We start from the raw sequence: 25,059 nt of genomic DNA on the forward strand, positions 1-25,059 counted from the left end.
CTTTACCACCTGTTTTCTCTGAGATGTTTTATGATTGCAGGTTTTCCGTTAGGTACTATCAAGTCTTTCAGTCCATTTCGATTTAATTTTTTGTGTATGGTGAAGATAGTGATGCAGTTTCATTCTTTTGCATGTGGCTGTCCAGTTTTCCCATCACCATTTATTGAAGAGATTATCCTTTCCCCATTGTGTATCCTTGAATTGTTTGTCATACATTAATTGACCATATAGTGTGGCTTGTTTCTGGGCTCTCTGTTCTGTTGTTATATGTGTCTGTTTTTATGCCAGTACCATGCTGTTACGATTTCTGAAGCTTCATAATATAGTTTAAACTCAGAAAGCATGATACCTCCATCTTTCTCAAGATTCTCTGACTATTCAGGGTCTTTTGTGGTTCCATGCAAATTTTAGGATTCTTTGTTCTATTTCGGTGAAAAATACCATTGGAATTTTTATAGAGATTGCATGGAGTCTATACGTTGCTTTGGGTAAATATTTTAACAATATTCTTCCAGTTCATGAGCAGAGAATATTTTTCCATTTGTGTCTACCTTAGTTCCTTTCATCAGTATCTTACAGTTTTCAGTGTACAGGTTTCTCACCTCCTTGGTTAAATGTATTCCTTGGCATTTCGTTCTCTTTTATGCAGTTGTAAATGGGATAGGTTCCTTAACTTCTCTTTGTGATCTTTTGTTATCAGTGTATAGAAATGCAACCGATTTTTGTGTATTGATTTTGTATCCTGAAGCCTTACGGAATGTATTAGTTCTAACAGTGTTTTTGTGAAGTCTTTAGGGTTTTCTATATATAATACCATGTCATCTGCAAACAGTGACAATTTTACTTCTTCCTCTCCATTTGGATGCCTTTGATTCCTTTTCCTTGTCTAATGGCTCTGGCTAGGACTTCGAATACTACGTTGAACAAAAGCGGTGAGAATGGGCGTCCTTGTTGCTGATTTTAGAGGAAAAGCTTTCAGCTTGTCACTGCTGAGCATGATGTTAGCTGTGGGCTTGTCATGTATGGCCTTTATTACGTTGAGATACATTCCTTCTGTACCCACTTTGCTGAGAATTTTTATCATAAATGGTTGTTCAATTTCCTTAAGTGCTTTTTTTCATCTACTGAGATATTCGTATGGGTTTTAGCCTTTCTTTCATTAACGTTGTATACAGCACTGATGGATTTTCAGGTATTGAGCCATCCTTGCATCCCTGGAATAAATCCAACTTGACTATGATGTATGATTCTTGTGTATTATTGAATGCATTTTGATAATGTTTCGTTGAGGATTTTTCCATCTATGTTCATCAGGAGTATTGGTCTGTAATTTTCTTTTATTGTGACATTGGTGTCTGGTTTTGGTATCAGGGTAATGCTGACCTCATAAAAATAAATTTGGAAGTCTACTCATCTTTTCTATTTTTGGAAGAGTTTTAGAATTGGTATTAATTTTTCTTAAATATTTGGCAGAATTTGCCAACGAATCAGTCTTATCCTATACTTTCATTTGTTAGGGTGTTTTTGACTGCTGATTCAATCTCCTTATTAGTAATTGGTCTGCCCAGATTTTCTATTTCTTCATGATTCGGTTTTGAAAGTTTTTATGTTTCTAAGGATTTATCCATATCTTCTGGCTTGTCCAATTTATTAGCATATAATTGTTCATACTGATCTCTGGAATTCCTTTGTATTTCTGTGGTATCAGGTGTGACGTCTCTCTCATTTCTGACTTTGACTTCTCTCTCTCTCTCTCTCTCTATGTCTGTGTCTTTTTTTTCTTTTTTTTTTTTTTTTTGGTGAGTCTAGCTAAAAGTTTGTCATTTAGTCTTAATTTCATTTTCCTACTCTGATCTTTGTTATTTCATTTCTTCTACTAACTTTGAGCTTTGCTTGTTATTCTTTTTTGAGTTTTTTTAGGTGTAAAGTTAGGTTGTTTATATGAGATTTTTCTTGTTTCCTGAGGTAGGCATTTACAGCTGTGAACTTCACTATTAGAACTACTTTTGCTGCATCCTATAAGCTTTGGTGTGCTGTATTTCCATTTTCATTTATCTTAAGGTTTTTTCCTTAACTTTCTCTTTGATTTCTTCTTTGATCCATTGGTTGTTCAGTAAGTAGCATGTTCAGTCTCCACATATTTGTGCATTTTCCAGTTTTCTTCTTTGTGATTGATTTCTAGTTTCATACTATTGTGGTTGGAAAAGATGTTTGATATGACTTTAGTCTTAACTTTGCTAAGACTTTTTTTCTGGCCTGACATGATCTAGCCTGGAGACTGTTCCACGTGCACTTGAGAATGATGTGTATTCTGTTGTTTTTGGGTGGAATATTCTGTATATATCTGTCAAGTCTATATGTTCTAACATGTCATTTAAAGTTAACGTTTCCTTATTGATTTTCTGTCTGTGTGATCTATCCAGTGGTGTAAGTGGAGTATTAAAGTCCCTCATTATTATTATGTTGCTGCCTTTTTCTCCCTTTAGATGTTAGTATTTGCTTTATGTAGTCAGGTGTTCCTATGTTGGGTACATAAATATTTACAAATATTTTCTTACTTGGTTGACCCTTTATCATTATATAATGCCCTTCTTTGTCTCTTGTTACAGTCTTTGTTTTAAAGTCTCCTTTGTCTGCTCTAAGTATTGCGACCCCAGCTTTCTTTTATTTCTGTTTACAGGGAATATCTGTTTCCATCCCCTCTCTTTCAGTCTCTGTGTGTCCTTGTATCTGAAGTGAGTCTCTTGTAGACAGCATATAAATAGCTGTTGTTTGTTTATCCATTCATCCACTGTGTCTTTCAGCTGGAGAATTTAGTCTGTTTACATTTAAAATAATTATTGATAAATATGGACTTACCGCCATTTTGTTAATTGTGTTCTGGCTATTTTGTAGTTCCTCGATTTCTTTCTTTTCTTGTTCTCTTCTCTTGAAGTTTGATGACACACTTGAGTGGTTTGCTTAGATTTCTATCTTATCTTTTGTGTATTTACTACAGGTGCTTTCCTTTTTGGTTACCATGAAACTTACATATAACAACTTGTTTTTGAGGCTGTTTTATGTAAGTTGCAACAACTTAAATTTGAAGACATTCTAAAGCTTTACAGTTTTACTCTCCCCACCCCCAAACATGTTATGTTTTTTGATGTCACATTTACATCTTTTTATCTTGTGTATTCTTCCAACTAATTATTGTACAGTTATTTTTACTACTTTTATGTTTTAATCTCCATGTTAGCTCTATAAGTGATTAATCCACTACCTTTACATTAGATTATTTTGAATCTTACCTTTACCAGTGAGATTTAGTCTTTCATATGTTTCTCTGTTACTGATTAACATCTTCTTGTTTCAGCTTAAAGAAGTCCCTTTAACATTTCTTGTAAGGCAAGTTTAGTGATGAACTCCTTTAGCTCTTGATCTAGATATCTGTCCTTCCCCAAATTGGAGGTATTTTCAGCCGTTATTTCTTTCAATAAATTTTCTGCTCCTTTCTCTCTTTCTGGGACCCCTGTAATGCAATATCATCCCATAAGTCCCTTGAGGTATCTTGACTTTTTCTTCCCATTCTGTTTTCTTTTTGCTATTTTGGTTGGGTGAGTTCCAGTGCCCTGTCCTTGAGTTCACTGATTCTTTCTCCTCTTCATCTCGTTTGCTGTTGGACCTCTTCGGTGTATTCTTCAGTTCAGTTATTGTATTCTTCAGCTCTGTGACTTCTGTTTGATACTTTCTTTTATTTTCTCTTTGTTGAAGTTCTCACCGTGTTCATCCATCCTTCTCCCAAGTTTGGTGAGCATGTTTATGGCAGTTATCACATTTAAACATCGTGAAACACACTTTAATACAAAACTTGCTTACATTTAGATTTTCTTAGTAAAGAACTAACCTGTGACAGTTCCACATGTTTTGCCCATGTGGCTTTGTACAGTATCTCTGGAGAATGTCTTTTTATGGCTGGGAGAAGGGAGTAGGCTGTGGAATCCAAAAGCAGCATTGTATTCATTGTTTCACTCTGCAAAGATTATTCTGTTCTAAAGATACAATACAAACTATGGTCCTTTCCTGTATTTAATTTTACTACGATAGCATTCTGGCCTGTAAAATTGAAGATAAACATTTGAAGTCTTTGAATAAAAAGCCTAGAGTAATTGTGGAAGACAGGATGATAATACACGAAGTATCAGTTTTGGTGTGTGGAACAGGAAGCCCGCAGGCCTGGGGCTGCCATCACTGCGGGAAGGAGAAGGCAGGCCAGGGCTTTGCTCTTTCCACTTGAGTACTTGGCCGTAAAGACTAAGACGGGAATATGTAGGCAGCATCACAAACCACCAAACCTGCGAAGAAACTTTGAGACTAGGAAACAAATACAGAAATAAATTACAGCGTGTTAATAGGGCAGAGATATTTCTCATTCCCTAAACAGTGTGTACTAAATTACAATAACTAAAGTATCTTCAGCTGTAAGCATCAGTTAAATTGTGGTGTTACAGCGAAGATAGGGTATGAAAGAATATTGTTAAGACAGAAAGGTCTTCTTTTGGGCATAGGGCATTTTACAAATAGATATGTATTATTTATTTTTTGGGCATAGGGCATATTTTTATTTATTTCTTTCAAGTTATTTATTTTAAATTAATACCAATGATTCTCCCTTACAAAACTGGCTTTTGGATTTTTAAAGCTTTCAGAAGTAATTTTTAGAAATACCTTTCCAACGATGGAAAATTATTATCCACCAGTATGAGATTTCCAGCTAGCCACATTCTACGATGTTACTTCACTTTCTGCTGCACTGTGGGAAGCGGGTTTTACTCTTCCAGAAAATGTTTCACTTCATGCTCACATCCTATCTGGGGGGGTTAGAAACGTGCAGCTACTCTTTATCCTCAAAGCTTTTTAGAAGAACGTGGCAGAGAAACTTTAAACATCCTTTGGTTTAATCATCCTTTCAACTAGTATGTGTGACATGAAGTATGGTTCAGTGTTCAGACACAGAGATGGTTAGACGTTGTCCCTGTATTGAAGGAGCTCAGTCTTCTGAGCTGGTCCCACCCCCACCCCAGTATGTTTACAAAAATTCCTAACTGTATAAATCCAGGCTTGGCTCCTCCTGTTTGAGACGTTTTATGGCTTGTTGCTATATAGTGCAAAGTATCTTTCTTGCTGCTGTCAGTTAGACCTTTTCCTTTGTGGCCATGAAAGTCAGGGATGCGGAATCTTAATTCCCTGAGTCAGAGCTGCAGCTCGAATGTTTCTTGATGTTCTTGCAGGGAGCATCCCACAGGTGCCTCTCAGCCACACAAATGAGTCCTCCACCTCGCCCAGGAAACCGTCGTCAACAACTCCAGTTTCCTCAAAGAACGTAACAGCCACCACCTTGAAACCCACAGCAAAATCATCAGTTCCAGTTTCTTCAAAGAACAAGACAGCCACCACCTCGAAACCCACAACAACGTCTAAAATGACACCACCAGCGATCCCAACAAACAAGACTTCTACCCCTGCAAGGTCTACACCCAAGATAACAAGTGCTTCGCACAACACTTCCCGGATGTCCACATCCACAGTGACCACAGCCCACAACAGTTCAGTGACTTCTGTTTCTTCACCTGTAACAAGTACGTATAAAATTTTTTCTGTGCTGAAAATAGTTGTTAAATGCCTAATTACCTCATTCCATTCTGTGAAAATACAGAAGTATGACAACTATTTCTTATTTCCTAAATGAATTAGCGGTAAGGCTCAGGAGAAGAGTCCAGCTGACGTAGTAATCTTGTCCCTTTTAAAAAATTAGTTTCCAGTTTAACCATGCCAAATAATGACTGTGTGAGATCCACCTGTAAGTAAATAATTCATCCTCACAGGGAATTTTATTTTTCATGGTTTGAAAATCTGTCATACCTTTAACGCTTTGTATGTCACTCTAGAAAGGAATTATGCAGGCTCAGCCAACATATTTCCTAAATCTAAATCACAGTGAACTTTGTTTTAATTCACTTGTGCCGTAGACATATGTCCATGGTATTAGATATAATCACATATGTAGCATCAGTCTCAGCCCTTTTTTTGCATTTGTTTAAAATACAATGCCTGTCAAACCATGAATTCAAAGACCTTAAGAAGATTTTCTTTTAAGTTACCCAAAGCTGAAGTTCTGATTAAAAGCCAGTGATTACATTTCTCAGAACGAATAGCAGGCATGATGGTTTCTCGTGTATGTTTGTACGCTCCTGCTCCATGTGGTGTATCTTCTTTCTTAGTACAGTTGATGTACTGAAGTCAACCTTAATGTCTCAGAGGTTCTTGACTCAGTAAGATCAAAATAGTTAAAAATTCCCAATTGACTCAGAAGGAGGGATTTCAGTTAGAAACTCAAATTGGATCAGATTCAAGGATTGCAGCCGTTACCCAGACCTATTTTGTTTAAGGCATGAAATTTTCAGAGGATTCATCAGGGAAAAAAACTCCCAAATCTCGCTGCCTCTGAGGTTTTGGCAGACTGTCCAAGTCCAGCCCCACAGTAAGATCTTAGGGTTGCAGGCACGGGGGGTTTCATAAAGCTGCAGCCAGGCAGTCGCTAGACACAAAATCAGCCGGAGAGCAGCCTTCTGTGCCTGGATTCCCCCTCATCCCATGTTCGCATTCGTATCCATGCGTACTTCATATTCAGCCCTTGCATGGAATGGTTTAGCTTTTATTTTTGTTACATTTTATTACAATGTATTTTAAAAGCACTAAGTGCCTACTTTTTGTTCTGTTTTCTTTTCTTCTAGTCACAGGAACTATTAATTCTAAGGAAAACAAGGGATCCAGATTCGATACCGGCAGCTTTGTTGGTGGTATTGTACTAACACTGGGAGTTTTATCTTTTCTTTACATTGGATGCAAAGTGTATTATTCAAGAAGAGGCATTCGGTATAGAACCATGTAAGTTTTCATTGGCCAGGACTTTTTTATTATTATTATTAGTTCTGTATTTCTTTATTTAAGTATCATGACAAAATACCAGAGGAGAGCCAGTATTCATCCCAGGGGTTAATAATTCATAGATTCGTGAGCTATATTCCCATTAATCCTCTATGCCTAAAGTAAATTATTTATGTACAAGCTTGCGTTTATAATTATTTGCAAGTCAAAATGGATGTATATACACCTATAAAAATGTTTGTATTTTATTAGTATCTTTTTTTTTTTTCACCAGAGACCCAAGTTTAGCCAACCGTTTTTACTTGCTTTTATCTTTTATCTCAAGAACTACTGTATCAGGTCACATGAGGCTGTTGACTTAGTGCTAATGACAAACACAAGACACAGTAAAATAACTTCCTTGATAAAAATGTGATTTTTGCTTTCTGTGTCACAAAGAAGGAAATGCCGTGACAGCCTCATTTTCCCTGGTAATTTACTATATCATATGAGTTGTTAGTGTAAGTAATATACATGATCATTTTATCTGTAGTAGAACAGTCTTTTTCAGATGAGCGTAATCAGCAGGTCCCCATCAACAAACCGCGTTTCCCCTCCGCAGAACGCTCTAGGTCTGATGGTTTTTGGAGGTTTCATCTCATGCCTTTTGTTACTCAAACAAAGTCCAATTGGTTTTCTCTTTTGAGTCTCATATATGGAAGAGTGAATTCCTTCTTTGGATTGCTAATGTATATAAATACCACAGAATAGATGACGCATTTTCCAAAATTTGTTCTGTGTAAGTTGTTGTACACATACATGTCCCACAGAGTTTCCGCATCAGAAACATTTGGGAAATACTAATTGAACAAAGTAAAATAGAACAGATTGTTTTACTGTGAGAATTCTGTAAGGCTTTGATAGGTTGATGTGCACCAGGAATTTCTAGAAGAATGTAATATGAAAATATTTCTCAAATTTTTCATTACACTAAGAAAACCAGACTTCTAAAAAATCATATTTAAGTTGAAAGTTACCCTTCATATACAGTATGCATCACCCCAAACTCACTTTAAAAGACTATCAAGGTGGTGTTTTGCCAGATTAAAAGCATCTTTGATTAAATAATACAGTAATAAATGTTTTTAAAAAGCATATTTAGAAACATTCATTCTTTTCTCTCTCAGGTCAACCCATAAAAGGAAAACAATACGTGAAGGAAACTGACTAAATAGCGTTAACTTTAAAAATGCTTTAATGCGTTTGTAGAAGTAGTTATTATCTGTTCTCCTGGTAAATTTCACCAGTTAAACGGAGGGCACATTTTGATTATAGTAAATTTAATGCCAGTCATTTTTTTACAATATCAATATTTTTGAGATGGTTGAGGCTGTAAAATAGGGAAAGAATTGAATTTAAATGTCCTGTTTTCATTTTAAACTGCCTTAACTACAAAGTGTGTAATTTTAGCTCTGTGGACCAGGTTTTTTCCTCACATACACGTGATCACATAATGCCGCATGCCCTGTGGAGGAAGTCAGAGAGTCCAGAGCCCCTGTGACTGTAATGGAACTGTGGGTGTGTAAGACACTGTCTCTAACAGGAATATTATTCATAGGAACCAGCAGATGGTGAAAATACCATATTTAGTTGAGACTAAGTACACATTTTTTGTTTTTGTGTTTTTCCACATTTTAACACCTCTGCAGTGGATGTATCTTACAGCCTGTGGGATGAGAAAGCACTGTGTTGTAGTTTAGTTGGCCCTGTTTTTCGTAGCACTACATTTTTTTAAAAAAAGTGCATTTTAAAGCCAATAATTCCCTTCACAGTTATAAAAAATGACATTCTATAAGTAAGGACTCAATGTTTCTCCTATTAAAAAAACTGAGACCTTCTATATCTAGTAATTGTGAGCATTTCTGGTTTTCATTTATTGGATAATAACACTGATTAAAACACTGAATAAAGTGCTTGCTCCTGTGTTTCTTAAGAGTTGCACGGAGAGACAGTGGATGGAGTGGTTAAGAGATGGGGTTTGGGACAGAGAGACTTAATTTTGAGCCTGGTTCCACTGTTGACTAGCAAGGTGCCTCCTCGTGTTTATATAAAGGATACAGCACAGTGTACAGTGGTCAAGACAAGAGTGCACGTGCTTCTTGGCTTCTGATCTTCTGCAGAATGAGACTGGTTGGTTGAGTGATTAAACAAAGTTATAAAAAATACTTTTAAGTGCCCTCTGTCTGCATAGGGCAACTGTGATGGTTAAGTGAGATGTGGATGTAAAGTCTGCAGCATAACACCTGGCATATAGTAAATGCTCAAGAAACGATGGTGGTTTTGGTTGTTTTTCTTTTTTAAAGAGGGTCATAGTAGCCAACCGGTGAAAAGTCCCACAGCCACCGAGGGGCAGAGATTTGAATGTCGGTCCATTTCACAACCTGAATACACTGCTTGAGTCCTTAACCACTGCAGCATGCCAGGTGCTTTTACGCAAGAAGCTTTACACAGAGCAATGACAGTTTTGATTCTGAAGCTTCAAATTATTCATTGCTTTACTTAAAAATATAAACATAGAAGGAGTTTGATATAAATATAAAACTTACAGTGATTTTAACTTTCGGTCTGTTACAGTGATGAACACGACGCCATCATTTAAAGGTTCCAAGGACCAACGGAAAGAAGAAAGACTGAAGCAGCCCAATTGGTTTTGGTTTATTATTAGTTTAAAACAGGATTCTCTTCTTGAAAATAGCATACACAGGCCATGCATATAATGTACAATGTATTATATAAGTATGTGTAAAGATTCCTCATGATTACTGAAGGTAAAAAGGGTTTGGTTCGGGGTTTTTTAGTGGCCATATGGACCGTACAGTTAATGCAGTGGTTAGAACCACTTTTAGAAAATACACAGCAAGACAAGGCCCGTCCCCTTGTTTTGCGGCATTAGTTGCACAGGCCAGTGATTAGACGACATCGTCACCAAAGGGCGGGATGCCATCTGGTCACACAGGGAGCTTGTCGCCGCACTCAAGGTGGTGCCGCCTTTGTTGCTCATACAAAGAACTTCAGTGCTCGTAAGAGCTGGGTTTATCCTAGTTACTAAAGTCACAGAGCGGAATTTATACAAATAAGCCAAATCTTAAGTGTAACTTTAGCTTAGGTGTCTCTTCTTCAGAAAACATCAATGTTTCGTAAGTTTAAAGCTTAGTTACTTGGTTTAGAAACAAAACACACACCCTCCCCCACCAAAAAAAAAAAATCAAAACCAGAAACAATACCTAGGCTTGGCCTGTCAGAAAGCCATCGGAGAGCCTGCATTTTTAAGGCCATCTTTTGAGCTTTCAGTGACAGTTGATGTAATTTTTTTTTCCTCTATGTAATTTCAGTAAATTGAAATGTTTAACATGATAATGTTTTAAAGACTTAGCTGTTAGTTTTAAATAATAGATTTATGTGCTACTGTGAGAATACTGTCACCACTGGAAACTGCTTTATTTCATATTCAGCTGTTAATTTTATATTTAGTGAATATTTTTCAGAGATGTACAGCTGCTTTCAGTATCTAGAAATGATTAATGTAGTGTAAACACACCTAACTTAAAAAAAAAAAAAAAAAAAAGAAGACCCTTAGATGGTTTCCAAAGCAACATGTCGTCAGAACCAGGGATGGATGCTGGGTCCAGGCAGCCGGGGATTGTGGGGCCCCCTTGGGCAGCTAAACCTGCAAGGGGGGAATGCTGTATATTCATGCACTGTCGACATTACAGAGAGATTTGGGGAAACAGCATTTTTGGAATAAATTACACCAGCGTATTCTGGAATAAATTAAGTTTTAAAACAGGAGACTTTTAGCTGGAAATGCCCTGTTTCCTTGCTTGGGTGTGCTTCAGCTGCCCCTCTTCCTCCCTGCCGGAGAGGCGGCTCTCGTACATGCACCACGTTAATGGAGACAAAAAGCGCAGTACCGTAGGGACACCTGTGTTAGCCGTCGTATTTTGGAGTGTTTTCGGTTTTACAGGTTATATTCCAGCGCTCAGTACTCAGGGTCCAGTTTTGACAAAAGAGGTATTTAGTCATACTATGTCCTAAGATAGTATTTCTTCTACCTTAGGTGGTCAAAGTAACTGATACCGATTTCTGACAGTCCAAAAATGAGCTAAGAAGGCCTAGTGAATATGTACCTACATTTAATACTTTTGTGATCAGCTTTTGGTTTGCAGAAAATCAAGAATTCTGATATAAAAGGATCATTTCTACTCACTGTGCATTACGGCCAATTGATGTGATGCATATGGATGATAAAAACTATACAAAATATGAATATGATCAGATGGATGGATGTGGCACATGCAATGTTGAAGAAATACCTTGAAACACGTGTGTTTACATTAGTTTCAAAAGAGATGTGGGCTGATAGGGCTAAGTTAGTAACATTCAACTTACCTAACTGCTCTTTTACCCACTGCTTGCATTTCTTTACAAAATACACTGAAGCCACATTTTATGGTAATGGGGGCCTTTTAAATTTAACTTGTTTTGTCTCCGCGTTCTTGATACTTCAGTACTTCCAGCCAGTCAGAAGTTTGTAGACAGGCCTGAAATTTTCTTGAATACTTGTTTCTTTAGCACTTTGAAGATGTAAAACCACTTTTTTAAGTACTCAATGTCATTATTTGCCTTTAAAGCTGCCTGTGCTTTGGGTTTGAAATAATTTAGTTATGTCTTTTTTTCTGTATATGAGTTGTGTAATTTGTTACTTTCAAATATCAGTACTTCATTGCAATCAGGTTTTTTTGGTTATCTGCAAAAAACTGAGGGAAACAGTGATGGCAAAGCAGTCTTTCACTTTAGAGCATATTTCCTTAGCAGGAAAGTTTATCTTCCTAATTATGTTTACTTAAGCAAATTCTTTGCATTCTTTGAGAATGTACTTACTTGAAGATAAAAGCAATCCAGATGTGTGTCTAAATATTAGGCAGAATTCAATCTTTGATTTTAAAATTTCCTTGGATAATCCATAGAATGAATAATTCAAATACAGATGAATGAGAGCTGGCAGTATATTATGGTGATAATTTTGTATTTTTCAGAAAAAAAAAATGCAAAGCAAATTCCTGTTACTTTTTTTTTCCTTTTTATTGTAATGACCAGCTTCTGGTATTTCATTGTTACTGAGGTCTATTTTTAGAATAAAAGTTTGTTCTTTAAGAATTTTGCGTGGTTTTGCTTCCTTTTATCAAACTCAAGAGAGATTAGCAGAATAGAAAATACTCAAAGTAAAAAGGCAGATCACTGGGGCACTGGAGGTGTGGTCTCTTGGCCCAGCAGCAGCAGGAACGTCGCCCGGAAGCTTGTTTAAAAAGTGCAGATTCCTGAGTCCCACCCCAGACTCACTGGATCACAAACTGGGCTGGAGCCCAGCAACCAGTGGCTTAGCAGTCCTACTGGGTGATTCTGATGAACAGCAGACTGAGAAGCACTGCTCCAGGGATTTTCATTTGAAGCCACTTGTTGACTCCGCTGGGTACAATTTTTAAAACATGGTAGAAATTTTAAAATGACATTCCTTATATAAATCAGCTGCAAATACATTAATATATAGTTTGGTGTTAACACTTTTTTTCCTTTACAAGTGGATATAATTCAACTGTACCTAAGGATGACTTAAATGTTTGTCATTATAAGGTAACCAAGGAGAAAAGGTGTGCAGCCTTCAGAAAATCCTTTATATAACAAAATGAACGCTCTTACAGCATTGTTTGTACACATTTCTCCACCCCCCACCATTACTTTGGCTCCACTCTGGTCAGTTAACTCCCCCAACAACTCCAGGCTTGAATGTGTGTGTCTTGTTTTTGATTTAATGGTATGAGTGTGGATATAATCATTATATCTGTGCAGGAAAAAAAAAAAAACTTTTTAAGTTACAGCTGTCACTTTTTTTTTAATTAAAGTATGTTATGCATACACAGTAAGTGAGGGTGTCATCGCCAGCATGGCCACATAGTTCCTCCCTGGCTCCCCCTTCCCCTCGCGAGGAAGTCAGCAAGCAGCACGCACGGGACACCGCGATTGCGGCTGAAGCACTCTGCGCCATGGAGACCGAGAGAGACCGCGCTAACGAGGTGAGAGGAGGGGAGGCCAGCCAAGCCGGTGGCAGGTGAGGGCCCAGGCTTCATTCGGCTGCTTCGGAGAGGGCTGGTGTGTCTCCTGAGGCGCTAAGGACCCGCCCGCTCCGCGCCATCACTGTTACTGCGTCGCTGTGCTCCTGGTGGCCCTGAGGAACATGAACTTCAAGAGGAGACGCCCTGTCACCTTACAGGACCCTGAAACCAAGGGCCCGCTGCCCTTGACTGAGAAAGGGCAAATCAGCCACAACACCAAGGTCCCGCCTTGGACCGCCGTCGCCAGACCATGCCTCAGGGCTTCCTGTAGGTAACGGCGTTTATCTCTTGGCCAAAACTGGTGATGTTTTGTGATCAGGGCTTACAGGCCTGTGCCCAGTATTGATGATCTCGGCTTTGTGGACTTAATCATAAAGACCTACTTCAAAAGTGTACACACTAATCATCCAGAAGGGGGGAGATGACCCAGTACTTGGAGAACAGGAAAACTGGGGACACCATCCTTTTTCGAGGGCCACCCGGGCACCTGTTCTATCAGGGGTCAGGGAAGTTCGCAGTCAAGCCACACAGAACGAGTGAACCTGAAAATAAACTGGCCCGTCACCCGGGAATGATTGCTGGGGGCACAGGGACCACGCCCGTGCTGCATCACCAAGAAGCCCAGTGACAGGACCAGGACGTCCCTCATCTTTGCCCACCAGACAGGGGGGGATATCTTGGTGAGAAAGGAGCCTGAAGAAGTCATCCAAAGCAGTTCAGACTGTGGTACCCCCTGGACAGGCCTCCTGCTGGCTGGAAGTACAGCTCAGGCTCATTACCGAGGATGTGGTCAAGGAGCACCTCCCTCCTCCTGGGGGGCCCACGTTCGTCCTGGTGTGCGGCCCTCTAGCCCTGATCCAGACAGCCGCGCACCCTGACCTGGGGGAACTGGGGTACGCCAAGGATACGATTTTCACCTACTAACACCTCCCTTGCTCCGACCAAATTTGCCTGGTCCCCTTCATCTTTCAGAGTGAGCTCAGCTTTACCATGTTTAACTGGGAAGTGTTCAAAAGTGCCTCGTAATGCACCTTGGGCACCTGGCGCTCCTCTCTCTCTGGGCTGAAGAAGAATGTGCAGGAGTCTGGAGACAAAAGTGGCTTCTGGGCCTCCTTGCCTGGGGAGGCTTGAAGGAACTCTGTTTCAGTATTTTTCCCCCCATAGTTTAGTGAAATAAAATTCAGTGCAAAGCAGAAAGGAAAAAGAAAAAAGAAAAACAAGGTAAGAGGAGTGGCTACGTGGTGACGGCGCTACCTGTCCCCGACACTGGCACAGCACCACACCAAGGCTTCCCCGAGCCTCCAGTTACCCCATTTTGAAAAGAGAGGCCAGAGAGGATATCCAGCTCCCCCCACATTGTGGGTCACCTCTTGGCCGCACCCACTCCAGTCTCAGCCCATGGGAATTGCAGTGAACCCGGTGGGCCTTGATCACTAGGAATCCAGATGTGACAGAGAAGTCACCTGCACTCCGAATGTGACAGACCGAGCTCCCACCTGCAGCACCCAAGCGCAGCAGTCCCAGAGGTTCTGCTCATCTGCAGAATCAAGTTGGTGGCACAGTCTGACCAGGGGACTCAGTGGGGTGTAGGTCTGCCTGATTCGGGTCCTTAACAAAAAGACTCTGCAGCCCCGGGGGGAGCCTGGTCTACCCCGACCCAGGAATCCTGAGTCATAACCAGGCCCAGCGCTGAGGCAGAGAAGTTGTAAGAAACACACCGTCTGCCAAACTGAATTCAGAAGAGAAAATCCACACAGACCAATTACTAGTAAGGAGATTGAATCAAAAATCTTCCAACATAGAAAAGACCAGGACCAGAAGGCTTCAATGGATAATTTTACAAAATATTGAAAGAAGAATTAGTGTTAATCCTTCTCAAACCCTTCTTAAAGAAACCGAAGAGGAAAGAACACTCCCAAACTCATTTTATGAGGCCAGCGTCACCTTAATACCAAAGCCAGAAAAGGATGCTGCCAGAAAAGAAAACCATTACCAATATCCTTGATGAATATAGATGCAAAAATTCTCAACAGAATTGTAGCAAGCAGAAGTCAGCAACGCAAAGAAGGATCACTCACCATGATCAACTGGGATGTAATCTCTGGGATGCAAAGATGGTTCAACATATGCAAGTAAGCCAATGTGACACATTGCATTAATAGAATGAAAAACATATTTCAATGACACAGGGATAGCATTTGACAAAATTCAGTATCAGTTCATGATAAAAACTAAACATGTTATATATAGAAGGAACATACCTCTATATAATAAAAGCCATATATGACAACGCTACAGCTAAAATCATACTTATTAGTGCAAGGGTGAAAGTTTATCCTCTAAGATCAAGAACAGGACAAGGGTGAGGAGAGAGTGGCCACGATGGCAGAGTAGAAAGGCCCTGAGCTCACCTCCTCTTGTGAGCACACCAAAATCACAACTATCTGTAGAGCAGTCATTGATGAAGAAGGCTAAAACCTACCAGAAAATATCTACATCTAAAGACATAAAGAAGGACATAACAAGACAGGTATGACAGGCAGACTCGCAAATAATCAAATCCCACACCCCTTGGGTGGGCAACCCTGAAACTGGAGAATGATTGTATTATGGAGGTTCTCCCACAGGAGTTGAGAGTTCCAGCCCCACATCAGGCTCCCCAGCTCGAGGGTCCAGCACTGGGAAAACGGGCCCCCAGAGCACTTGGCTTCGAAGGCCAGCAGGGCTTAATTGCAGGAGCTCTGCATAACTGGGGGAAACAGATTTAACTCTTAAAGGGCACACACAAAATGACACTGGTGGCAGACATACTGGTGAACATTCAACTACATGAATGTTCCCGGTGGCTGCCAATATTGGCTCAGTAGCTTCAAGACTTGGCCCCAGCCAACAGCCTATGGGCTCCAGTTCGGGACACCTCAGGCCAAATAACAAACTGCCCCACCCCTCAGCAGACAGGCTGCCTAAAGCCTTCCTAAGCCCACAGCCACTTCTAGACACATTGCTAGACACGGCCCTGCCCACCAGAGGGCCCAGACCCAGCTCTACCCACCAGTGGGCAGGTACCGGCCCCTCCCGACAACATGAGGCAGCAGAGGAATACGTTCCAGACAAAAGAACAAGATACAAGCCCAAAAGAAGAACTAAGTGAAGTGGAGATAGGCAATCTACCCAAGAAAGAGTTCAGAGTGACGATCACAAAGATGAGCAAAGAACTCAGGAGGAGCATGCATGCACAGAGAGAAAGCATGTCCTGTCCTATGGGATCAGGAAGGGAATTTCTGGGAACTCCAAATGTTCTGCATCGAAGGACATAAAAAAAAAATCAGCTGAGATGGAACACTTCCTAACTCATTCTGTGAGGCTAGCATTACCCAGATACCAAAGCCAGACAAATACACCACAAGAAAACTACAAACCAGCATCTTTTATGAATATAAATGCAAAAATCCTCCATAAAATATTAGCAAACCGAATCCAACAACATATTACAAAGATTATACACCATGAGCAAATGGGATTTGTCCCAGGAATGCAAGGATGTTTCAACATAACACAATCAATCAATGCAACATACCACATGAACAGAACAAAGAGGAGAATTACGTGATCATCTTGATGCAGAAAAAGTATTTGACACTATCTAGCATCCTTTCATGATAACACACAGAAAACTAGAAACAGGAGAGAAGCAAGATGGCGGAGTAGAAGGACGCCTGTAGTGCACCCTCTCCCACAAATACACCAAAACTCACATCTACAGATCCACTCAGCCAACCAGAGCACCTGCCGAACTCCGACAGCACATCTCCCTCTTCGAAAGACAAAGACGCCAAAAATCTGGTAGGAGAAAAGGGAAAAAGAAGAAAAAGCAAAACAGTGCAGGACCAGTCCTGCGGGGAGGGAGCGGCAAAGGAGGATTGGGGCTCATTCGCTGGGTCTCCCCTCTCCAATGGAGGCCAACAGGACAGAGAGGGAGCCCCCAAAGTTCAGATCTGCCCCGAGCATCCCTTGACCGACAGAACTGAGTTAAAAGGGCACAAACGGTCCCCGCGACACCCAGCCCAAGATGCAAGCTGGCAGCTGGGGCCGGGACAGGCTGCCCGAGCTGGGTGGAGGACGGGGGCGGCTGCACTAGGGCTGCCCCAGGAGACTGCAGGGGGCTGCGCCATGGCTGGGAGGGGATACAGAGCAGAACCACCTCAGTTCCCCATAAATTGTGAAAAAAGCAAAGCAACACGGCTGGTGTGCCCTGGGGGGAGGGGCGCCAGGCTTTTGTATCCTCGGACCTGCGCCCCATTACTGGCGCATCTAGTGAGAAGAGAGGCGGGGCGCAGCCACAGCCGCCATCTCCCCCTGCGCGCAGCACCTGGGCGGGGGCGGGGCCGAACCCTGAATCCGCACCTGGGGGCTCGGCAGCCTCCTAGGCAGGACTGAGACTTGTTTACAGCCCAAGGCAGATAGGATCTTTCTGCCCTGGCACCTCAGAGAACTTGCGCCGCCAAGACAAACAAAGAGCGGACATTTGGCACAGAGCAGGGGCAGGGCCGCTCCGTGGTCTTCCCCGAGCCCGCCTTCGGAGCGCCAACCCTAGGCGGAGCAGACAGCTGCACAGAGCAGCAGGGCGACCAGTGCCAGGAGAGGGCGGGCGGCCACTCCCCTTCCTGGCAGGAACGCAGCACCTGGAAAAACTAAAAGAGTTTAGCAACACTAAGCCCACGCTAAAAGAAATATTGACAGATCTACTCCAAATAGAAAAGAAGCGATGCTACAAAAATGAGAAACTCATAACTGGAAAGGACATAACTGCCATGAATTACAAATAGAATAAACACAAAATTGTAAAAGAAGACATCTAAATCATTAAGAGTGGGAGAAGGAAGCAAGGAAAGCCACTGTGGAAAACAGTACGGAGATTCCTCAAAAGACTAGGAATAGACTTACCATATGACCCAGGAATCCCACTCCTGGGCACATATCCAGAAGGAGCCCTACTTCAAAATGACACCTGCACCCCAATGTTCATAGCAGCACTATTTACAATAGCCAAGACATGGAAGCAGCCTAGATGTCCATCAACAGATGACTGAATAAAGAAGATGTGGTATATTTATACGATGGAATACTATTCAGCCACAAAAACTGACAACATAATACCATTTGCAGCAACATGGAAATTCCTAGAGAATGTCATTCAAAGTGAAGTAAGCCAGAAAGAGAAAGAAAAATACATATGAGATCGCTTACATGAGGAATCTAAAAAAAAGAAAAAAAAACCATAAATACAAAACAGAAACAGACTCAGACATAGAATACAAACTTGTGGTAGTCAAGGGGGCGGGGGGTGGGAAGGAACAGACTGGGATTTTAAAATGCAGAATAAATAAATAAGATTATACTGTATAGCACAGGGAAATATATACAAGATCTTGTGGTAGTTCAGAGCGAAAAAAAATATGACAATGAATATATACATGTTCATGTATGACTGAAAAATTGTGCTCTACACTAGAATTTGACACAACATTGTAAAATAACTATTACGCAATGAAAAAGTAAAAAAAAAAGAGTTCTAAAGAAAATCCTCTCAATATTTCCTTCATTTGAATTTCTAATTAATAAACCACTTGTTTGCAAAAAAATAAATAAAATTAAAAAATAAAAAAAATTTAAAAAAGAAAACTAGAAACAGAATTGACTTCATCAACCTGGCAAATGGCATTTATTAAAAGAAAAAAAAAAGCCCACAGTTAATACACTCAAATGTAAAAGACTGAAAGCTTTCCCACTAAGATCAGGCACAAGACCAGGAAGCCCACTTTCGCTACTGCTGTTCAACGTTGTGCTGAAAGTGCCCGCCAAAGCAATTACGGGAGAGAAAACGCTTCAAAACTGGGAGAGACGTAGACCTATGTTTGTAGTTGGCATGATCCTAGATATAAAAATTCCCAACAAATCAACAAGAAATACAGAGCTAATAAAATTCACAAAGTTGCAGGGTACAAGATCAACACACAAAAATCAGTTATATTTTTGTACACTAGCAATGAACAATCCAAAAGGATATCAAGAAAACAACCTCATTTACAACATGCAAAAGAATAAAACACCATAGGGAGAAATTTAACCAAGCTGAAAGACTTGTACACTGAAAACTATGAAGCACTACTGATATTAAAGACCTAAATAATGGGAAAAATTCCCATGTCCATGAGTGGGAAGACTTGACATTGCAAAGATGTCAGTATCACCCAAGGCAAGCTACAGATTCAATGCAATCCCTATTGAAATTCCAATAGCTTTATTCTCAAATTCATATGGAATCACTATGGGCCCCAAGAAGCCAAAACAACCTTGAAAAATAAGCACAAAGATGGAGGGTCACATCTCCCAATTTAAAAACTTCCTACAAGGCTACAGTAATTGAAACAGTGTAGAACTGGCATTGAACAGACATAAAGACCAATGCAGCTGAATTGAGCACCAGGAGTAAACCCACAATCCATGGCCAATTGATTTTTGTGTGTGCTGTGCACTGGGGGCAAGTGCCCATTTTTAAAAATTCTATAGTTTAAATAAAAAATACAGTTACCATGTGACTTTTGTGATGAGAGCACCTGATTCCTGCTGTACATTAGATCTCCGTACTTATTCATCGTAAATAACTGCAATTTTGTGCTCTTTGGCCAACATCTTCCCATTTCCCCCACTTCCTCTTTCCCAGTATTAGCTCAGCGAGGGGAGGGTGTAACTCAGTGGTAGAGCACATGCTTAGCATGCATGAAGTCCTGGGTTCAATCCCCAGTACTGCCACTGAAAAAATAAATAAATAAATGAACCTAATTACAAAAAAAAAAAGCTGTTCTTTCCGTTTTGAGTAATGTCTAGACAGAAAAGCCTGTAATCTGTAGGTTCTCTTAAATCTGGTTCGCATCCTATCTTTCCAACCCTTTTTCCCACTATACACATTTCATTGACCCTACAACTACTCACTTTTTCCCAAAAATGCTTCATGTATTTTTGTCTTTCTTCATACTCTTCCCTCTGCCTGGAAAATATTTCCCAAAACCTCTGTTCTCCAATTTCGTATATTCCAATCCTGTTTAATCCTCAATACCGAATTGATTACTACCTTAGCTAAAATTCTTTTTAAAAATCCCCATAGAACTTTATCTGAACCTCTCTTACGGCAATTATTTTCTACTTTGAATTAAAATGTATCTCTCAGAGCCTCAGTAACCCGTATCTTATTCTTTTGCACCTCTGTGCGTTTAAACATGCCAAACCTATCACAAATCTCTACACCTGCCTCCATGCATTTTCACCTTTGGTATCTGTAAAATAAACCCCAATTATCCAAATTATGTTGTTCTATGAATTACTTTAGCAATCACAATAGCTTCAAAATGGATAAGCTTCCTCAAGAGACAGCGAATTCTGGTGGAAACAGAGATTGCACATCTGAAATGCTGTAGAGATGATACTTATCAGATAAGGACAGAGAAAAATTTTTAGTTTCCTTGTAACTTTGAAGCCAAGATTATGATTTCCATTTGCACAGAAAAATCATGGGGCGTTTACCTACTGACGTGGAAAAGCAAAGACCTTCAAGGCATAAAAAGTAACATAAAAAACATTCCTATGTATGTATGCACATGTATATGTACACAACCACGCACATTAAATACACAGCAAATTTAATGGTGATTAGCTCTGGGGAGGAGATTGAAAGCAGTGGTGGGGAGAAATTAAGGAGGATTTAAACATTTTACTTTATATACTTTGAATTTTTTACAAGTATCGATTCAAATTTTACCTGGACTTTAAAAAACAAAACAAATAGGCAAACACAATGCTGTGACTCAATTTATCCAGGTCAGACCTGAAACAAGATGTTTGCTTCTTGGGGATCAGACCAGTGACACTCATTAGCACGGGCTGCTGACAGAAAGCACGTACGTTTTTCTGTGCAGTCTCACATTAGACACCACAATAACTTTGTAAGGGATAAGAAAGGCACAAGTTGACCCTCAAAGAAAAGCCAGGGAACAAAGAGAGCTATGAAAGGCTTGCCAAAAGCCTTATTAAATGGTAGAACTGAGCTTAGAGGCAAAGCCTTTGGATGTGCAATTCTGGGCTCTTTTCACAATAACATAGTGAGCCACACAGTCACTTGGCTTACAAGATAATTACCTACCACCCTTTCTCACCAGAGTTGCTAGGAATCAAAAGTGCCAAGGACTCACTGGTTAAAACCTGTCTGGACACCATTACACCAGAAGTAGAACAGGACTGGGCATAATTATCAATTATTACCATGGATTTTCTGTTTCCACTAAGCTAATCATGTATTTCCCCACAGGCCAGCCAGGCAACACCATCTGCTGTGGGTTTGTGGGGTCCGATAAATGACACCTCTTTTATCTGAGTTCAGAACCAATAAAGCATGCAAGAAGTGATCACACACAGATTAAAATGTCACCTTTATTACTGATAAAAGGCTTTGAGGACAACACTTAAGCATAGATTTCCTAATACTGAATCCCAAAATGACACTTTACTTCTCAGTCATGAGAAATACTGAAAAACCGAAGTAGGTCCCTGTGATGCCAAAATCACAAGGTGCGAGGTCCACCCTGCAGGCAGTCTGGCTGGCTCCCCAAGAGAAAGAAAAGATGAGATTGAGCTACCAGGCATACCCAAATTTCTCTTCCAAAAGCACCAAGAAGGAAAGTGCAGGGGCCAAGGGAGCTCCTTCTGTGCCAAAGAAAACCTCAAAAGAGAGGACTAGGGGGAGGGTATAGCTCAGCGGTAGAGCGCACACTTAGCAGGCATGAGGTTCTAGGTTCAATCCCCAGTCCCTCCATTAAAGTAAATAAGTAAATAAATAAACCTAATTACTTCCCCCTAAGACCAAAAAAAAAAAAAGAGAGAGAGAAAGAGAGAGAGGGCTAAATGCTCTTCCTTAATACAATTCTTTCTGGATCAGTGTTGGTAGAGAATGAGACTAAGGTTACCTTACATCAGTGGGTCTTAAAGGGCGGTGCATGGACCTCTGACGGTTCCTGAGATCCTTTGGGGGCTCTGGAAATTCAAAAATAATATTAAGATGTTATTTGCCATTTTCACTGATGGCACAAATATAATGGTGATAAAACTGCTGACCTTAGTATGAACTGAGGTAGTAGCAGCCACGTCCATTACTGTCACATACTCACAGTAAAAGTAATTGCCACTTGCACAGATAAACAAGATTACACTGTATAGCACAGGGAAATATACACAAAATGTTATGATAAATCACAGAGAAAAAAATGTGACAATGAGTGTGTATATGTCCATGTATGACTGAAAAATTGTACTGAACACTGGAATTTGACACAACACTGTAAAATGATTATGAATCAATAAAAATGTAAAAAAAAAAAATAATTGCCACTTGCATGTAAGAGTATTTTTGATGAAGCAGTAAAATTATTTTTGTTAAATCTGACCCTTGAGTAGACATCATTTTAATATTGATAAAATGGGAAACAAATATTTATGCTGCCACACACAAAAGTACAATAGTTGTCTCAAAAACAAGCACTTGAGAGATTGAACTGCAAGCTGAACCAGCTGATTTCTTCACGAGTAACATTTTCACTTGAAAGAATGACTGAACAATAATATTGACAGACAAGTATTTGCAATTATTCTCTCAAAGTGAGCCTGAGAAAACAACTGATAGTGCTCAAAGCTAAGTGATAAAAATCAAGCTTTTAGGCAAAAATATAAAATTTTAGAAAACTTGCATCTACCACGGTGAACTTGAGAGCTTCCCAGTACTCAGACTTGCCCTGATGATGCAGGTGAGATTAACAAACATGACTTTTTGATACTGAATAATGAACTGTGCCAGCATTTGGGAGATCGACATAATTCAATAAACACATGTTTTCTAAATGACCAATGCATGATGGTACAAGATTATATGCATGAGTAAAAGATCCTTGCAAAGTGTGAGATTCACCGATAGATCTTACATAAGAAATAACAAAAGGTCATTGAACATTGAAAAGGCTAGGGGTTGCCAGGGGTTAGCTGGGAGGGAGGGAGGAACAGGTAGAGCACAGAGAATGTTAGGGCAGTGAAATTATTCTGTGTGATATTACAGTGCTGGGTACGTATCATTGTACATCTGTGCAAACCTACTGAATGTACACCACCAAGAGTGACCCCAATGTAATCTGTGGTTTGGGGGTGATAATGATGTGTCGATGTAGGTTCATCAGTTGTTGTAACAAATGCACTCTTCTGGTGAGGGATGTTGGTTAGTGAGGTTGTGCATGTATGTGTAGGGACAGAGAGGATATGGGAACCCTCTGTACTTTCTGCTCAATTTTGCTGTGAATCTAAAATATAAAATGTATAAATTAATATATTTTTAAAGTAAAATAAAAAAAATTAAATCTCCTTAATATGGTTTTAGAGTCCACACTCCAACTACCTTTAAGAAACTACCAATTGTCAAGTTTTGGTGAAGCATCAAAAAAGAAAAATCCAGTTATCTGGAAAGTTCTTCCTTTTTCAAATACATACTCTGAAGCTGAGTTCTCGTCACATCTTTTAATCAAAACAACTTATAACAAGACATTAGAAACTGATACAAGCATGAGAATCCAGCTGTCATCTATAAAGCCAGACATTGAAGAGCTCTGCTCAAATGTAAAACAATGCCACTCTCCTCACTAAAGTTTTTAAATACTAATTTTTCGTTAAGTGCTACATTGACATGTAATGTGCATCGCTTTATTTTTAAAATATTTAATGTGTTTACTTTCAAATGAATTAAATACTTTAAAATTTTGTTTTAATTTCTAACGTGGTAGATATCAATAAAACACAAGCTCTCTGGGGGTCCTCAGTAGTTTTTAGGATTATAAAACAGGTTCTGAGGCCAAAATGTTTCAGAACAGCTACTATGCTGTAACAGGTTTATATTATATATAGTTGGGGATACTGATTGAAATGTTACACTTCTAGGAAAACATTTAGGCCTGTCTTCAAAGCTGACAGCCCGCTGTCCTTTGGCCTCTGGAATGGCAGTCAGCAAGCAAAGGGCTTCCCAAGGTGTCAGCGTGGAGCAGAGGAGAGAGCACTCAGCTCCAGGACTGCGCTGCCTTCAGGGAGAACGTGGGGCACTACCAGAGAAGCATGAAGCCTACCAGAGGGTAAGTTACACGATCCTCCCCATTTATGTTAAGAGTAAAGAAACAGAAACACATCACTTCCAAACGTAAGTAAAAAACTGAAGTGTGGATTAACATTTAAAAAGGTACACATTTTGGAGGCACTCTCACCTTATCACCTGCAATCCACTGCGCACCACCTGCAGTCCACATCATCTCACTGAGCCTGAATTTCCACTTACAAAAAAGGGATAACCATCGCTTAGGGTGTTAAGGACTAAATATGGCAAAAAATAAATCTAACGAAGCATCTGACTCTCACCTACTTGTTCAACATAATGAATCCCTGTTATGACGCCGACTATTACCATTAGGAGGGCAGAAAGGAAAGGACTACCAGAGGGAGGATAAATCCTATTCTGATTTAGCTGCATGAGGATTCAGCAAGTGGATAAAACATTAATTACATTTCCAATTACTTATACTTTATGCAATATTTTTACTGAATGTTAAGAACAGTTTTTATACATTATTAAAACTGAATAGCTGAATGAAGTCAAAATAAACCATCAAACAGAACTCAAATAAAAAGTTATACAGTTTTTATGTTGGATAGCAGTCGTGCAATTTTTTAAAGTATCAAAATAGCTTAATAGGACAATTTGCCCAAAATAATAGGACAATTTGCCCAAAAAGCACAAGCCAAGGAGCCAGGTAGACCATGTTCCAATTTCACCCCACGGCTGTTACAAGTATGAGAGCTAACGTGCTTTAAGGCGTTCAGCGCCTTGCATCAGCGTGCCAGAGCTGCC

The 25,059-nt window shown here is 39.9% G+C and overlaps 1 protein-coding gene and 1 pseudogene across 1 annotated transcript in view; both read left to right on the forward strand.

The window, feature by feature from the left end:
- TMEM123 (transmembrane protein 123) overlaps positions 1 to 9,713 on the forward strand; it is a 42,416-nt gene extending 32,703 nt beyond the window's left edge. The window contains exons 3-5 of the mRNA XM_072968899.1: positions 5,271 to 5,618; positions 6,774 to 6,927; positions 9,541 to 9,713. Coding sequence (XP_072825000.1) covers positions 5,271 to 5,618; positions 6,774 to 6,927; positions 9,541 to 9,565 — 527 coding nt within the window. The 3' untranslated portion in view covers positions 9,566 to 9,713. The remainder of the gene's footprint in view (positions 1 to 5,270; positions 5,619 to 6,773; positions 6,928 to 9,540) is intronic.
- Positions 9,714 to 13,198: 3,485 nt separating this feature from the next.
- On the forward strand, positions 13,199 to 14,421 carry LOC140698917 (NADH-cytochrome b5 reductase 2 pseudogene; annotated as a pseudogene).
- Positions 14,422 to 25,059: the final 10,638 nt, after the last annotated feature.

The sequence above is a fragment of the Vicugna pacos genome, chromosome 10, assembly GCF_048564905.1.
Source record: "Vicugna pacos chromosome 10, VicPac4, whole genome shotgun sequence".
NCBI lineage: Eukaryota > Metazoa > Chordata > Mammalia > Artiodactyla > Camelidae > Vicugna > Vicugna pacos.